The sequence below is a fragment of the Pan paniscus genome, chromosome 8, assembly GCF_029289425.2.
Source record: "Pan paniscus chromosome 8, NHGRI_mPanPan1-v2.0_pri, whole genome shotgun sequence".
Taxonomy (NCBI): Eukaryota; Metazoa; Chordata; class Mammalia; order Primates; family Hominidae; genus Pan; species Pan paniscus.
Genome location: NC_073257.2, coordinates 59,653,876 through 59,671,624, shown reverse-complemented (window position 1 = coordinate 59,671,624; position 17,749 = coordinate 59,653,876). Strand labels below are relative to the sequence as shown.

Genomic DNA, 17,749 nt, shown 5'->3' with positions numbered 1-17,749 from the left:
CTTTGGTTTTCTTCCACCCTTTTATTGTTGAAATTTTCAAACCTGTAGGTGAGTGGAAAGGATTGTACAATGAACACAAACACACCTCTATCCACCACTGGGATTTTACAATGAATGTTTGGCCATGTTCCTGTATCTCTCCCCCTCTCTCTCTCTCTCTCTTCATCCATCCACCTTGAAAAAAAAAAAAATGCTTGCTTGCAATACATAGTCCTAACACAGCCCAGAATGTAATTTGCAATTATCCTGTCCATGGAGCTTTGGGGCAGCACTCAGCCCTGCTTAGAGTGGCCAAGTTGAGCTGACCAAGGGGCACAGGCCACAGGCCCAGTTGCTCCCTCCCGGGCACACACTGAGCCTAGTGTCTGGCTGGCCAGGGCTTTTTGGAAGCCTGAGTGGGGAAGAAGTTGCCTGGCAGCATCAGATTTGGAAGCAGCTGCTGTCAGCCTTAGCTGTGGGAGAGGACCCCAGGCTTGCCCTGAGGGGCCCATGTCTAGTTGCTCAGAACAGGGCACCAAGTTGGCATTTCCTGCTGTCTCTCACAGCCTCAGTGCCCCCACCAGGCCCAGGCTCTTCCAAGGGCAGCATAGTATCCATCAAGTGGGTGACTACGAGAGCCAGGCTGGCACCTTGAGCAGGAAGAGCAGGCCAGGCCCAGCTGGCTGATGTCAGCAGTCAGCGTTGAGGGCCTTGGAGTGAGGTGGGCCTCAGAGCTCCTCATCTGAGGAGCATGGTTCCCTAGGTCCCAGCCAGGAGCTGACATGGAGAAACATAAACCCACTAAGGCCTGCATTTCCCATTTTCCAAGAAAGCTGGAAATCTAGATATTTGTGGTTAATGTTCAGGCTTTTAACTGCAGGCTCTCATTTTGAAAGCCTCAGAAAGCATGTCGGTAGGCTAACTTCACCCACAGCCCGCCTTGAAGGTGTGACACTGCAGAAAGGCAGGAAGCAGGGTTCACAGGAAGCTTTCCTTGGGTGCATGGACCGGGGGCACCCCAAGCATCAGCAGGGATTGGAATGCGTGGGGCCTGGGCCAGGAGGCAGGGGTGGAGGCCAATGCCCTTGACAGCTGCAGACCTGCGGGAACCCTGGCTGGCTCCTGGGTCCAGCCGTCACCTGCATGTGTCCCCTGTGGTCTTTGGGTCAGGGCAGGAGCCACAATGGTGGAAGGACACACTCCTTGAGCCTCAGGATGGGTGCCCTGTGGTCCTTGCTGGTTCAGGAAGAGCAGAATATGAGAAATCACCTGTAGGTCTCTGGAATCACAGCTAAAACAGGGCTTCTGTGATGGATTCCCTTAAGCAGGGTCCTAGGTGGCTCGCCTGCCCCACCTGAGTCCTGGCCCTGATGCTGTGGGTGTCCTGCCTGCCACAGGCACACAGAAAGACAGGGAGGAGAGACCTCGAATGTTCAGCAGCCCTGAAGGAGGCATCAAGGCCTGGGTGCCCAGCTGAGGCATGAGACATGGTGTCTTCAGGCAGCATTATGGCTCCGCTTACACCTGACATCAGGGAGGGCCTGGCTGAGTACACGGCCTGCACACCTGGGGCCGAGGGAGCACCACAGATTTCAGGGCAGGAATACCACTCTGAGCCTGCCCTGTGCAAGGACCAAGGCCTTTCCTGAGCGTGTTGGTTCAGGAATGGTAGGGAGAGGGCCTTTGAGTGTTCAAGGCCCAGATGCTTCCTCCTGGACCCTCAGTGACACCAGATGAGGATTTGACCTAGTGGACACATAGATGTTGGTTCAGACACAGCTCTTTCCTTACAGGAGCTTCTGCAAATTCGGTTTTGGGGGTGGATCTCCAGGAATAGGGAGGTCAGAGGGGAGGCAGCCCCCTATTCTTCCTCACTCAGCCTTTTGAATGTTGTCCTTGCAGAACCCTACCATGTGGTTATTCATGGAAATGGCTTTCAGAATCTAAAGAAATGGGATGAAGTTATTTGCAGATTTATCTTCAATGAAAGCACTATCATTGGTAAGTTGTCTCCTCGGTGCCTCTGAGTCACGTATTTCCCACACAATGCTGCCTTTCCCCACAGCCAGCCAAGCCTCCCAGCCCTTGCCAACCATTCCCTGTGGACCCTGTGGGGTTAGAGGCCATGAGGACAAGTGGAAGGAGGCACTGGGAAGGCCGGCCACCCCTCCCTTCATCTGCCAAGTGGGGAAGTAACAAATCCACCTGTGCCTCAAGAGCATCTTACATCAGGGCTTCCCGCTCAGTGAGGCTGGGTTTAGGACTGGGTCTGCGATCACAGCCGCATCTGCCCACCTTAGCCTCAGTTTCCCCTTCCCTTGAGAGCCCAGGACCCAAAGCCCACAAGGCTACTTCTAGGAAATGGTGGCAGCCCCGGAGGTCTGAGCCTGAATGGCCAGGTGCACCAGTAGCTTGCCCAGAGGGGTGTGTTTACCTTGCACTGAGGGAGGATGCCAGTCTGTAGGCCTGGGCCCTGGAATCCTGGCTCAGGCACACATTGCCTGTGTCACCTTGACCAGATGAGTGTTCTACTCTGAGCCTCTATTTTCTCAATTTAACATGGAGGCAATATGGTGCTGGCTATGTATCCTTTAACTGAAATGCTTGGGACCACAAATATTTTAGTTTTCAGATTTTTTCACGTTTTGGAACGTGTGCAGTATACTGATGTTTCAGCATCCCAAACCACAAATTTGAAATCTGAAATTCTCTAATGAGCATTTCTTTCGAACATCATGTTGGTGCTCAAGAAATGTCAGATTTTGAAGCATTTTGGGTGTGGATTTTCATATTATAGATGGTCAGCCACAGTTGTACCTAACTAAGCAAAATCACATGTGTAGAGCAGTTGGTTCATGGAAAGGCTATAGCATTTTTTTGAAAGTCTCCTATTATTTGGCAATAATTAGGCATCAGGGGACCTCTGTGATGGTGGAATGGCCTGAGGAAGCGCATAGTCCAGGCAGACACTGTGCCCTGGGTGCTGGGGGTGGGGTGTGCTCTTCCCCACTGAGGGCCTGGGGTGCAGTTGGATTTTTGGATCCTCCTTGATCTTCCCAGGTGGCCCCTTGATACATTCATTTGATCTGATGATAGTATGTTCACTGACATCTAATTTCAGGGCCATGTGGTAATCCCAGGATGACTTCTCTTCCTCCAAGAGGCTTCTTGGCCATTTTCCTCCTTTCTGTGGGTACATAGGAAGGGGCTGAGCCTGTCATCCCCACATTCCCACTCATCAGCATTGTGTGGATGGTCTCAGGGAATTCGGTTTTCATTGGGTTATACTTCCTTGGAACTGTCTTAGGGACTGAGCAGCCCCTTTCTAAGGAAAGCTAATGCTTACTGAGCACTTATATCAGATATCGTGCCAAGTGCCTTATGCACACTATCTCCCTGAATCCTCAAAGCAGCCTTACAGAAAGTCTTTGTATGTGTCAATCGGAACAACAGAGAGTTTCTCTCTAAAAGAAAACAGTATTTATTTAGGAACAGTGCCCGGCACTGGGAATGTGTGTGCCATAGTAATGTGCATAATCAGGGAGGTAAAGAAGACAAAGGCTTTTAAAGGAGAAATGAAGATTAGGGAATTGTTTTGAGACCATTACTCTTGCCTAAAAAGATCAGTTACAAGGGTGACACTAGTCCAAGGCTGGGCAGGCAGTTCTTGGGCACATGTTCCTGTAGAAGTATTTTTTTGTGTTAAGTCTGCAGTGGCTTTTGTGCAAGGTTGTGGTTTTTGCAAAGTCTTTTGTGATATTTTTGTTATCAGGCATATAGGCATAAAACCCTCTCTTTGTAGCCTTTCTTAGCCCTATTTGTCATGGCTTTTATTTTATTTTTTAACACAAATGACTCCATTTTAGTTCTGGCAACTTTCTCGTATGGTTGGAGAGGTAGAGAGAAGCATGATGGAAGAACCTGCCCAGGGCCATACAATTCATGTTGCAGGGCAGGAAAGCAGACCCAGGCGATCTGCCTTCTGCCTCCCTGTGGTGGCAGCTCCTGGGAAAGGGGGTACCCAGCCTACCTCCGTGAGGGACATTCAGCTGCCTCCTCTGTGGGCCTGTGGGTGTACTGGCTTCCCACCCTGGAGCTTACCATCTACATCTGCATACACAGGCCAGCACTGACATCTCATAGTGGGGAGCCCATGCCACAGCTGTGAGCACCTGCGTAGATGGCCATTCTGCTCCTGGTTGATGGCTGGTCCAAGAGTAAAAAGAAACTTATTTTTTAAAATAATTGAGAACAACCTTTAAACCTATTTTCACTATTAGGAAGAGATCCCCGGAAAATGTCCCTGGAGTGATGGCCACCACTGAACACGCCTCCCCTCCACCCCCAACTAGATGGCAGCGTGCCTTCCCTGGCGGCTGATGCCAGCCTGGAGGTGCAGGTCAGGGATCTCTGTCCTGCATCTGTCCCTGTAGGGCAGCAGGGGCAGAGCCTGGTTCTGGCTTCTGGAAGCGCCTGGATGCAATTTTTGACAACTGAAATAACAAACAGAGAGAGTGTCTCTAAACAGAAATGCTATTTATTCAGGAACAGGACATTGCAATGGAAAACACATGCCAGAGTAAACTATGTGCATATTTAGGGAGGTGGAAAAGAAAAGCAGAGAAAGCCTTTTAAAGGAAAATGAGGAGGATGCCATAATTGTTTTGAAATCATCCTTGGCAAAAAAGTCAATACCACGGGTTCTGCCAGTCCTAGGTTGGCTATGCAGTTGATGGGCCCTGGGAAGCTGGGGTCCTGGCAGCCGAGCCCAGTGGGTAGAGAGCTGGAGCCAGGCCAGCAGGCAGATGCAGCAGGGCTCACGCCCTCCCCCATACTTCAGGAGGTGTGAAAAGGGTGTGGGCTCAGGAGTGAGAATGTTCCATGTCTACACATTACCGAACTCTCCTGAGCCCACCACGCTCCCACAAAAATGAGTAAATAGATTCATAAATAAACAAAAATTGGAAAACAAAATTACAGACTTGAAAAAAAAAAACCCAGTCCCCTCCTCAGGCTTCCTCATCTTGGTAAATGGTGTCGCTGTCCACCCAGTTGTTCTGGTCAAACACTCAAATGTCATCTTTGACTCCTCTGAGCTTCCTCTTCACATCCATCCCACCAGCAAGTCCTGTTGCCTCCATGTGCAAAATACATCCTGGATCTGCCCAACTTGGACAGATTCACTGCACAAGAAATAAAACCCCAACCCCTTTCCAGGGCCCACAAGGCCCTGCCCCTGTCCTGGGTCACCTCTTTCCCTCCTTGACAAGGTCAGCGAGTCACTGCCCAGAGCATTGGCACATGCCACTCTCTCAGCCCCAAGCACCTTTACCTGGGATCTTTGCCTGGCTGGCTCCTCATCTTTTTAATCTCAGCTGGAATGTCACCTCTTCAGAGATAATTTATTATTCATGGAAGTTTGCAACACTACACAAAATAACAAGAATTGTGCAATGAACTTAAAGAAGCCATCACCTACTTTCAATAATTCTCAACCTGCCCCACCTGCTTTCCTTGGAACCCTTACCACAGAGTATTTTGAAGCAAATCCCTGGCCTTGCATTATTTCATGTTCCTCTAGACCAGAAATTGTGGCTCTACAAGATAGGAGAAGTCATGCATAATGAAGCGGCTGTCCCTTCCTCTCTGGTTCCCTCACCTCCTCTGGTCATGGACATCACAGCACATTGCACTCTCTGTCATCCGTTTTGTCCTGTTTTTTATTTTGTTTTCTGTGTCCCGTGCAATCCCTAAAGGTGAGTCCTTGAGAGCAGGGACTCTGCCTGCCTGTTCCTGTTACACAACAGAGTGCTGCACAGGGCCTGGGTGTGGCGGGTGCTTGCAGGGGTCTGTGCAATAGGAAGGCAGAGCCCACATGCCAGTCCTGGGCCACAGGGTCAGCCCTGCATGCTGAGGACAGACATGGGGAGGAACAGTGGACAGACGGGTGCACTGACATTCTTCTCATGTCATTTTCTTTTAGATGAAAAGCCAACCAGTATCGACAATAATTCCATGAATTGCCCTGGGCCAAAACTAGAAAAACCTGGAGAGTAAGTGCCCTTGGCAGGAGGCTAGAGGGCAAGAGACCAGGGAGTCAGGGTTGGGCACCTTGAGGTGTACAAAATGTGGATGCCCCTCTACCCCCTGCTGGGACAGCACATATCTGTGGCTGTGCAAAGAGCACCCTCCTCCCCACATCCCTTGTTAGTGACCCCCAAGGTATTCAGGGATCTGCAGCATCCTAGGGTCTGTGAGGAAGGCAGGATGCAGGAGATGCTTGCCCAAGGAATGGTACCTTTGCTCCAGGTTGCCTCTCAGAGTTAAGCCAATAGACTCTGTAAATACAGAAGAGCCGGGATGGTGACACCAAGCAGCAGTCCCTGGTCATTTAGGACACGGTCACAATGGCATGAGACCCCATGCAGGGCCCCTCACTGCCTGACCCACTTACCCTTTGGTCATCATTGCTAAGTTTACCTGCAAGTGTTTGGGGAATGACCTCTCATTACCCATGCTGTCCAAGGGCAAGAACTGCATCTCTCTGGACTGGCTCTCACCATCTGCATTTTCTATGCTTTAGGGAGTACTCTATTGAAGTCAGCTTGAACAAAGGCAAAACATTCTTCAAGAGCAATGTCAGCATCACCAGCACCACATGTGTAAGTACCAGCATGGGGCTGCAAACACGTATGAGGACTGTCCAGAGCCTCTGCACTAGAAGAAGCACGGAAAAGGCAGACAGTTCTCAGGCAGTCCCAGAAAGTAGCATGTGCAGCAGGCACCTGAGGCTGCTCCAACCCAGCTTCTGGATGGTGCAGGTGGGTGAGGCTGGGAGGCTGTCTGCCAGGAGCCAGAGTCCAGCACCTCTAGGCCAAGACCTCAGGCCCAGGAGCTCTGGAGGATTCCACACACTGCCGTCAGGGTACGTGTGTGCTGCTGAACTGGTGCCCCAGCTGCTGATCTGGTCCTGAACCTGCTCATGACCCTGGCCCCCAAGCCTGCCTGGTGGTCACTTGCTGTCATTTCCCAGATGCCTTCAGCCCCCTTTCTGCCTCTCCTCCTTGTTCGGGCCCCTGAGATGTCCCTCTCTGTTCCCTCGCCAAGCCCTGCAGTATGTCCCCTCCTGCTGCTGAAGGGGAGGCTCTCAGGCACTCGGACCTGAGCTCAGCTCCAAGAGGCCCCTGGGAATGGAGGTGCTGTGCCCCAGGTGCCTGCTCTTCAGAGCTCCATGTCTTTGGGCAGTTTGGCCCAGGGCCGCATAGGCAGGAGGATGTGCTAGAGGGACGGGCGGGAGGCCTGAGCCCACTCCACTGCCTTGTACCCAGTCTCATTTGTGAGGACACACCAGTGTTGGGAGTCTTCCCTCTGGGTCTACCCTTGCCTGTCCCTGCACATCCACGCATGGATCTGCAGGCTGAATGCACGCATTCCCCATCAGGAATCTACCCACTGACGGCCCAACTGTGACAGGCACATCAGGAGCAGCCATGGGGCTCCCACCTCACCAGCGGCCTTCATGCTCAGCCTCAGTGGTTCCTCTCCTTCAGCCAGCCGGGTTCCCAGCACAGGCCCCCGCCCCTTCCCTCCCCTCCCCTCCCCTCTGCTCCCCTCCCCTCCCCTCCCCTCTCGAGCCTTCTCTTAAGTAGAGCTCTGGACTTGAGGAAGGCCTGAGCAGCCTGCCTTCCCACGGATGCCGCCCAAGATTCCTTTATTGCGAAGAACACCCAGAGAACTGTTCCTGTTGCTTATACCCCATGTGGCCCTGGTTCTGAGCCAGGACTTGGAGCTCTCTAAACCTCACAAGTGCCCCCAGGGAGGGTGGCTCATTCCCTTTGCACAGGTGTGGAGGCTGAGGCTCAGAGCAGTGCGTGGATGTGCCCACGGTGCAGAGCCTGGAAGTGGGGAGAGAGGCTGTGGGGGATGGACCCGGGTCTCCTGCCCCTGCTCCTGTGCCTGCACCTCCACCCTCACCTGTCTTCGTACCGGTAGATTTTGTGGTCCTCACAGAAGCCCTGTGCTGCAGGCGAGGTGTGCAGTGAGGGTGGGATCATCAGACCATGGAAGCTTCCGGGACTTTCTTGGCAGGGCTCAGGGGCAGAGACTTTCAGCAGGGCCAGAGCAAGGGTCTATAGCTCTCTGGGGCCCAGCCCTGGCCGCTGGCCCCACTGTGGTACCCGGATGCGGGGCCAGCTAGGGAGAGTGAGGAGTGGGCAGATGGGCCACCAAGTGGTGGGCACGGGGAAGAGGCCACCGAGGCCCTCCCATGGTGCTCTCTTTCTCCACCAGGGCATTTTCCGCAACTGGCTCTATTTTGTGCCACTCCTGCTGCTTGTGCCACTGCTGCTGTGTTGTGTCTGGCGGCTGTGCCGCAAGAAGGCAAGTGCTCCCTGCCCGCCCAGCTCTGGGGCCCAGGCACAGGCCCACCCTCTGAGGGACTCTAACATGTGACGGCCCCGTGATCCCGCCTGTGGGAATTTTCCCTCAGCTCCCAGCTCATCACGTGAGCCCAGGGAGTCGCAGACCTGTCCACACGTTCCCAGAGCCTAGCAAGCCTGGGCATCTGCAGGGCCTCCTGCCCCGGGCTGGCCACAGAGAGCTGGCCTGGAATGCCCTGGACATGGGGTTGAGGCCTGCCCTGGCTCCTAGAGAGAAGTGAACCCAGAACCCCTGAAACCAGGGCTGCCTCAACAATGCAGACTTCTGGAAGCCTCAGATGGACAAGGGCCAGGAGGTGGCCTCTGTGTGGAGGGAGGAAGAGAGGGGCCCCCATGAGGCCCTGCTGGCCCAAATGGAGGACGCTGTAACCCCCAGCTGTCTGTACCTTGAGGAACCAGCGTGGATCTCGGCACATGTCTAGTGCCTTCCCCATTCCTTCATCTGTCTTTACTGAGCTCCAGCTTCCCCTGGGCCCCATGCTGGGCTGGGCAGGGACAGAAATGGTGGCTACCATTCCCCACAGGCAGCTCACAGTTCTGTCCTGTCATGGCTGAGGGTGAAATGTCCACCCCACAGGAGTGGGAAGGGCTCCCTGTAAGGCAGAGCAGGACCCAAAAACAGAGATGGAGCCCGGGGCAGGGAAGATGGAAGGGGTGCTGGGAGCTGGGGTGGACGGACCCAGCTCAGAGAGATGCAGACAGAGGACAGAGCAGAAGGAGGAGAGGGCAGAGCTCAGCCCAGGGAACACACAGGGCTCATGTCTGCATAGGGAGCTGCAAGGGAAGGAAGCCCGGGACTCAGCCATGAGGCTGGGAGGTCAGGGAGGGCTCCTGGAGACAGACAGGCTCTCCCTAAGGAAGGGAAGTGGGGCGAACGCTGTCTTCTCCATGTGGCTGTGGGCAGAGAAGGACACTTGCAGGGGCTGGGCCTCACTAGGGACCTGGTCCCTGGCCTGGCTGACCCCTAGGAACCCCACAGCGGCGGTACAGGGGTTCCCCTTTGGTAAGGTTGGAGGCTGAGGCCTGGGAGGAGGAGCCTGCCGGGTACAACTTCACAGGCTCAGGGTGGCCAGAGTGACACCCCAAAGGCAGTGCTCTGTCCTGGTGCTCCAGGCCAGGGTCCCAGCTGTGTGCAGGGCCAAGGCAGAGCCTGCCCACCCCCATCCAGCCTGCGTTTGTCTCTTTTGAACATTCTAGACTGTCAAGGAGCCACCACCTGTGCAGAAGCCAGAAAAGGTAAGTTGCAGTTCCGGTCCCGATATTGTCACATCCCAAGGAGCCCACTGACCTTCACCAAGAGTGCCATGAAGCCTGCGCCCCATGATCTCCATCTGCTTGAGGAGAGAAGTTGACAGAGGGGCAGAATGGAGCCTGAGAAGATGGAGGACTCACAGTGATGTCCCCAGCATGCCCTTCCCGCTTCCTGCACCCCTTAACATAAGCCTTGTCACCAGTTCATAGCCTGGGGTGGCCAGTTTCAGCAACTGTGATGATCTGTCCTGAATAAATGGGGCTCTCTGTCAAGGACCTTTTGTAAGATGCTAAGGACAGAGGCGCTCTGGAAAAGGAGCCCCGTGTTTCAGGGACCTGGCCCTGTCCCCAGGCTCTAGAGGCAGGTGTGGCTCCATTTGGCCTCTCTGGATCCATGTCCCTGGCAGGGATGAGGGGCTGGCTGGGGTTAGCCTCTCGGGACTGCAGGGCTGAGGGATGGGGGAGTCCTGGTGGGCACCGAGCTGGGAAGGACGCCAGCCCAGTGAGTACAGGGGCCAGGAGTCCGGGAACAAGTTGTGGCTCACCTGGGTCGGGGACCCACCCCAGGGGCCATGGGCAGTGATGAGTAGCTGAGGCAGGAGGCCCTGGGCCTGGGATGGGGTGGGAACAGGCACCCCTGGCCAAGGGTGGCCTCTGCGGTGCTGCATAGTGGACTTGGGGAGGCTGCATCTGCAACCAGGTGGATACAGACAGTCACCTGCAAATGCTGGGACCATTGCACAACCCCCAGAGCAGGCCTCTTTCAACAAGGGCAGCCACAGGAGAACCAAGGGGACAGAGACAAAGTCGTTGGCATTTACGAGAAGAGCCATGTCTGCCAACTAGGAGGAGTTTGCGTGTTTTTCACATGAAGGACCCTCCACTGTGGTGTGGGTTTCTTTCTGGTCCTTTCATTCCCCAGACACACATCTGGGAGTGGCCAGCACTGTCAGCAGACAGTTGTTTTTCTTTTTTTAGGAGCCAGAGCAGGAAAAACCACCATCACCACCACCACCGCCTCCGCCTCCACCACCTCCACTCCTGCCTCCGCCCCCAGCTCCTGTAAACACCTGCCCCACTGTGATTATTTGTTGCTGTGGATGCCAAGGAGTGGGCGGGATGAGAAGGATAGAGGTGAGAAGGGCACAGTGGAGAGGGACTGTAACCCCAGCATGGGACTGTAGGAGGAGGGGGCAGATGGGTCCCACTGCAGAGGCCTGGGCCCTGGAGGAAGGCCGGCTCTACAGGGGCTGGACTTTGGACCCTTGATGCCAAGAGCAACCAGATGCCCACCTCACCCTCGTGCCCCAGTGGCAGGCATATATGAGGGCTCCTGTCCCCTGCACCACCAGGTCTGTCCCCACACATTGAACTCCCTCTCTAGAAGGATCCATGTTTCTGTACAGTGGCAGCTTTTGATGTCTGACCAGTCCCTGGTTTCCACAGGGGTGCCTCAGCTCTGGCAATGGCCCCGGGCTTTAGACCACCTGCCTACAGGTGCATGGGTCAGGCAACCTGAGTCACAAAAGGTCATGCAAATCAGAAAAAAAAAAATAGAAATGACCAGTCCTGACACACGTTCTCACCACCACGAACACTGCAAGGATGCCAGGGGCACCTGCCAGCCCGGGCAGCAGGATCTTCAGGCAGTGAGGAAAAGCTGTCACTGAGTGGGCTTGTCGCCTGCTGAGATGGGCTGACAGGTGCTGCAGGGAGGGGAGGAGGTGGAGGCCTGAAAGCGCCCTCACAAGACACCTGTGCAGGAGCTTGAGCCCCGGAGCCAACACAACAGCCACTCTCCCTGAGGAAACCTCCTTCATGGGCGAGTCCAGGGCCCATCTTGCTGAGGGGAACCCAGCCAGACAGCAGCAGGGGGCCCTGCACAGGGGTAGAGAGGGCACCTGGGTGGCTGGTGTTGAGGGAGAGGGACCCCAGAGTTCCTGCCTGGCTCTGCCCCTCTCCCCCTTGGTCCTGGCTCTGTCTGTGGTCGGATCTCTTGCTTCCTCCTGGGAGGGTCAGGCTCCTCTGCAGCCTCAGTGGGCATCTGGGGAAGCCAGGCCTGTCTCTCCTCAGAGTGTGGGGCACATGTCTCCAGGGGGAGGAAGTACCTGCCAGCGGCCTGCACTGGTTTGCAACACACGGCCCTCATCCCATCCCCACCGGAGCCCAGAAAGGCGTGACTGCAGCGCCGAGTGGCCAAGGGGCTGCCCGCCGTGGGTCCTGGGCTGCTTTCTGGCCTGTTTTTCTCTGCCTTCCTCTTCTCTCTTCCCTGGTGTCAGGTACCTACTCCCTGAGCAGGGCATGGTCCTCTCACCTGCCTTCCCCTTGTGTGCCCCAGCAGCAAGGCTCCTTCTCCCTGCCATGAGCTCCTGCCCAGGCCCCCATGCTGGGCCCCCAGGCCTAACTCATACTCCCCTTCAGGACCTCTGCTCAGAACCACAGGCTCCTCCTGTCTTTGGACTTTTTATCTGAATCTGCCCCTGGCGTTTTCTCTTCCTTCAGCAAAATAGTGTTTTGTTCTAGATTCCAAAACTCTCTGTGGCCACAGTGACCATGTCCCCAGCACATAAGGCTGCCAGGCCCCTCCCCCAGAGGGGGATGGGAGCTTTGTCTGGGTGTGTTCCTGGGGACAGAGCTGTAGGGGGCTGGGGAGTTCTGATGCCTTCTGGAGGCAGTGTCCAGGCTGCATGTCTTCCTCATGGCCACGTTGCTTTTCAGGGCAATCTGGATACCTTTTGTGACCTCTCTCACCCAAGCTGCCACCAGGTGCCATGGATGTGTTGTCAGCGCAGGGACCAGGTGAGCTAGGGCACAGGGACACAGTTGATGGACAAAAGGCCACTGCTTTTCCCCTGACCACTGTCCTCTGGGATTGGGGCTCAGAGAGCCATGTCAGGCATCTGCAAAAGAGGACGGCACAAGACACACAGAAACGGTGCCCATGGGCATCCCAGCCAGTTTCTGGACATGGCACCCAAGCTCTTCCTTTGTTCATCACCTGGGGCCAGGAGTGCTGGCTAGGATGGCTAACAGAGTTGTTGGGCAACAGTGACTGGTTCTAACAGGGAATAAGGATTCCTTCCTTGGTTCATTGCCTTGGGACCATAGGGAGGACCAAATTGTTAAGATTTTCTCTTTGTAACTTATTATGAATGAAGACTAATAATTATATAATTATTAATGAGGCCTCAGTAATGTACACAGTCCTCCCATGGACCATTTGCGAGGCTAAGCCATGCTTTCACTGTTTTCATCCTCCCAGTAACTGTACCAGTAGGTGCTATTATTATCCAGTTTGGTGAAGGGGACAAAAGTGCTGAGATATTAAGTAGCATGTCCCTGCTCCTAAAGCCCACGAGTGATAGGGCTGGATGTGAACTGGGCTGACTCCTGCCCTTACTCTGCACTGCTCTCCTTTTGGATCAGCACCAAGGGGCTTCTCTGCTTAGGCCCCGGGGCCCTGGAGAGCCCTGCTTCTGGCTCGGCCTGGGACTCATCTGCCTGTGCCTCCCAGAGTCCAGCCCTTTGCACCTGGAAGATGATTTCATCACCAGGGTTTATAGAGGGACCTGCACTGGCCAGACCTCCTGCATCAGGCCAGCATAGGTTCTCAGTGGCCAGGTGGCTGCGCATGGACAAGGCCTTGCAGGCTGTAAGCCTCTGGACGCTGCTGATAAGAAATGCGCTGGGAGCCCCTGGGAAGCGTGCTGACACCTGGCAGGGCACTGCTGGTGTCAGAGGCATGCAGGGCTCCTCCAGCCGCTGGGCTCCTGGCTCTGTGCCTCTGCACAGGGCTCTCAATCCCAGCCACGCTTGCACAGAAGCCCACTTTCCATCCGAGGTCCCATAAGGCCTCTCCACGTTGCTACAGCCCAGTTCCGGTCACATGGCACTAGTCCAGCCTTATGCACTGAACAGGTGAGACACTTAGGAGGGATAGAGCTTGACGGCCGAGTGTGAAAACAGGCACCTCAAGCAGAGGAAAGGCAAGAGGTGGGAAGGTTGGCATGGGAAAGGGCCAGAAATGGCCTTACTGTCCAGTGTGGTGAGACAGGGGATGGAGCAAGTCTCTGAAATTGTCTCATTCCCGAGGGCAGCTCTTTGAAGCTAAGGTTTAGGGGTGGGGTGGTAGGGGGCAGAGCAATTGCATTACAGAGGGCACTTACCACTGCTCAGGGCTCTGCCAGGCCCTTGCCACTGTCATCGTGTGAAGTCCACCTTGCGATTCTTAGAAAAGGAGAGACAATCCCTGTTTTACTAATGGCAAAATAGAGGCCCAGAGTGGCCCAGAGAGTTGCCTAAGGCCACCCAGATAGTAAGTGGCTGCCTCCAGGCTATCAGAAATCAACCCCAGATCTGTCCCTAACCCAGGGAGGCCCATAGCTGTGGCTTGTAGACCTGGGCTCCCTTCTAGCTCCTCTGCCACAATCTAATTTGATCTTGTCCTTCCCAACTGTAGTCCTGAACACCCGACTAAGTGTCATGTAAGATTTCTGTCAGATACCCAAGAATTCAGACAATCTGGCAGGAGTTCCCGGTTCTCCTCTTTAAGCCTTCGGTGTGCTGGCCCTAGGGTCTAACATGAATCATGCACTAAAGAGGATGCATCCCCTTAAGACCTTCAGCCCGTTTCAGAGCCACAGGGTCGGCCTGTAAGCCTAGTCATGAGTGTACAGAGCCAGACACCAGCCAGGCTGCTGGTGAGCTCAGCAGCTTCCTGCTCAGAGACACTGGGAATGTGACCTTCCTGCCTGAGCCAGGGGACCCTGAGTGAGAAGCAGCCCTGAGGCTGGAGGAGAGAGAGTGCATCTCAGTGAGAACCCGCTGGAGACCAGGCTTGGATGGGTGGCTCAGCCCCAGCCAGGCAGCCCAACTGCAACCGCACGGCTGTGGAGGCATCAGTGAGACATCCTGCCAGGACAGGCGTAGGCTGTCTGTCTCTTCACTGCAGAGTGAAGAGGCCACCTGTGTGCTGCACACCCCTCTTCCAGGATCTCCCCTCAGACAGGGATTCACTCAGGCCCTCAGCAGGTTGGGGGATCCTGACAGAACCAGTGCATGCCTCTTTCTCCACCCATGCCCCGGCCTTGTGGGGAGGCTATTTCCAAACTCCTCTTCCTGACTTGGCATTGTGGGCTGACCTGGGGGTGTGATAAGCTCGGGAAGTTGATGAGCCTGTTCGACTGGAGTGTGCTGTCGAATTCAGAGGAGCTGCTGCCTTTTAAAACCTTGTTTAGTTTATTGTTTCAGCAAATCCAAACATTTTTGCATTTTGGCACATAATAATGCAGGAAATTCTCCAAGGCTCAGTTTACCAAAAACCTCAGCATTTTTGTGGCAAAAGCAGTCAGTCTTGTTTAATTTCAATTTTTGTTTTAAATTGAGTGTGTCTCCCTGCTCCATCACCTTCAGTTCCCTGAATAAATTTTTTGATAGTGTCCTCTTCCAGGCCATCCCCACTACACACTCATACAAAATGAAGCAGCACAACTCCGAGTCTCTTGAGCCAAACTCTACCTCCCATCCATGCTGAGGATTCTCCTTCACCTTATCCTGTGGATGCTCATTATGTTAATGGGAAACAATATTACTCGATCCATCAGGAAAGTCAGGCTAATAGTGTGAAACCTTACTCTCTGTCACCAAATATAGTGCCCACAATGATATAACAGCCTTTCCAGTGAGTTTAATTCGTGTGCACACCACAGCAGGAGGCCCTTTAGAAACTGGATCTCATTTCATTCTCACAACACCCAGGAAGGCTCATAGCTGCCATTCATATAGATCTTAAGGTGGGCCAGACACTGTTGCAACTACATTCCACAAACTAATATATGCCATAACTCTATTGTGGGGAGGAAGCTAGAGGCCCTACAAAGTTAGGTAACCCACCCAGGGTCACACAGCCAGGAAGCAATAGGACCAGCATCCAACAACCTGGCTCCAGGTCCTTACTGTGTGCATGGCCACCTCTCTGTCCTGCAAGGTAGTCACTACTGTCTGCATTTCAGAGCTGTGGACACTGAGGCTCTGATGTTTAGTGATAGGCTCAACGTGGCAGGGTTGTTGAGTGGTAGAGCCGGGCTATGAACTGACCTGAGGGGAGGCTCATGTCTGAGTCAGGTTCCACCCCATGTCCTGCTGTCAGAGTAATCTATGGAAACACCTGCAAGTGCATCTCTCTACAGTGCAAAATGTCACACAGCAGGTCCTTGAATAACATCATTTCATTCAACGTCATCTGAACACTGAGTGAGAAATGATGATGCTGATCAGAAAAAAATCCATTCCCGGCTGAGGCCAATGTCTGTGTGGAGTTTGCATGTTGTTGCTATGGCTGCAGGGAATTTTTCTGGGTACTTCAGTTTCCACTTACATCCCAGAGATGTGCACATCAGGTGGATGGGCGTGTCTCTATGGGCGCTGTGTGAGTGTGTGGGTGTGTGAGTGCACACTGCAAGGAGATGACATCCTGTCCAGGGTTAGTTCCCACCTTGCACCCTGAGCTGCTGGGATAGGCTCCAGCCTCCTGCGACCCTAAGCTGGAATAACTGAGTAAATAATTATGTTATTTGCTTTTATTAACTTTTCTTAAAGGTATGTATAGCTCACATTTATTTCAATGTTTAATATTAGAAGCATTTTGGTTTTTATTTAGAAGTTTGATGATGCCTTCATGACTAGATATATGCCACAGGACCTTAATTTACTAATATCAATTAATCTATGATCCAGTCTGTTTTCTTGTACACTGTTTCACTGGAAGTCATGATTTCCAAGAAACTATCGACAGCTTCTAATGAGAATTTACTGAAATTTACACATGATACATTTGTGAATATTAATATCTTGATTTCACACTGTCACTTGCAGACCTCCTTCTAAATTCATACTCATGTTTGCTGGGAGAGTTGTTCTGGGTAACAATTGGAGCTTAATGCAGACAGGCCTTAGGATGCATTCATGACCATGGAGCTCCTGAGTTCTCCTTCTGGCCATATGCCCGTGGAGGGCACTAGACCAAGGGACAGGGGTGGCAAAGCCAAGCTGGCTGTGGCCTCCAACTGTCCAGGAATCCCAGCTTGCAGCTGTTCTTGAAGCCAGTACTTTTTGGGAAAGTTTCAGATCATAACTTTGGTATTGCAATTACAGAGAGCTTCCCTTCGACTCCTCAGCACCACCCCTCCAACCCCAACACACGTGCACACACACACACACACATTTCTGTAACATAATCGGGAAATACAAATATTGAGCCAAAACTCCAAAGCACTGGCAATTAAGGTTTCTGATTGTTTGCCAATCACTTCAGGAAATGTCCCTTTACCTTAGAGTGGCTGAGCTGATGTGAGAAGTAATTAGTTGCTGGCTTAGATATCTGCAATCAGTAGAGAGGCAGTGAGGAAGGAGACCCTCTCAAACTCCAGGAACCTCCTCACCACCTTACACTTACCCCATAGATTCAGGGGGCAGCCACCTGGAGGTCTCCTCTACTGTGAGGCACCCCAACCCTGCTCCTCTTCATCAGTGCAAGTGTAGACCCATACCTCAGAGCTCCCTGGATCTCCTGGGATAGACTGGGGCAGAGGAGGGGAGGTGGCCTCAGTGTTAGTGCCCGGGGTCCTGCTCCAGAGGATCCCTCAGCAGTGGGTAAACACTAGGTCTGGAATGATTGTGGTAAGTTTTTACTGGAATGTTTTGCAATAAATAAGTAGAAACAAAGAAGGTGGAAATAAACATGAAAGATTCCTTTCTCTTTACAATAGCAATAAAAAACAAAATACCCATATATAAGTGTAACACAAATGTGCTGACCCATGATGAAAAGAAACTATAAAACTTTACTTATTGGTACAAGAGAAATTTGAAAATATAAGAATCTAGAGCACAATGTCAACTTTTCCCAGAGGAATTCATGAGCTTGCTATGTTATTTTAGTGAAAATTGTAATGAAACATTTTTAGGGAATTTGATCAAAACGACAAGTTCCCTTGAAAAAAAATAGACAGTTAAGAATCATTAAGAAATTTTTAATACAGAAAAGCAGTGAGAGAAGACTTGCCTTATCCAATGTTAAACAT

General features: G+C 53.0%; 2 protein-coding genes across 2 annotated transcripts in view; one reads left to right on the top strand and one right to left on the bottom strand.

Moving 5' to 3' along the window:
- Positions 1 to 17,749, bottom strand: part of LOC100969124 (anthrax toxin receptor-like) — a 748,177-nt gene that overhangs the window by 71,879 nt on the left and 658,549 nt on the right.
- ANTXRL (ANTXR like) overlaps positions 1 to 17,749 on the top strand; it is a 43,782-nt gene that overhangs the window by 14,272 nt on the left and 11,761 nt on the right. The window contains exons 10-16 of the mRNA XM_034930446.3: positions 1,882 to 1,980; positions 5,963 to 6,032; positions 6,563 to 6,641; positions 8,269 to 8,358; positions 9,615 to 9,653; positions 10,647 to 10,802; positions 12,387 to 12,467. Coding sequence (XP_034786337.2) covers positions 1,882 to 1,980; positions 5,963 to 6,032; positions 6,563 to 6,641; positions 8,269 to 8,358; positions 9,615 to 9,653; positions 10,647 to 10,802; positions 12,387 to 12,467 — 614 coding nt within the window. The remainder of the gene's footprint in view (positions 1 to 1,881; positions 1,981 to 5,962; positions 6,033 to 6,562; positions 6,642 to 8,268; positions 8,359 to 9,614; positions 9,654 to 10,646; positions 10,803 to 12,386; positions 12,468 to 17,749) is intronic.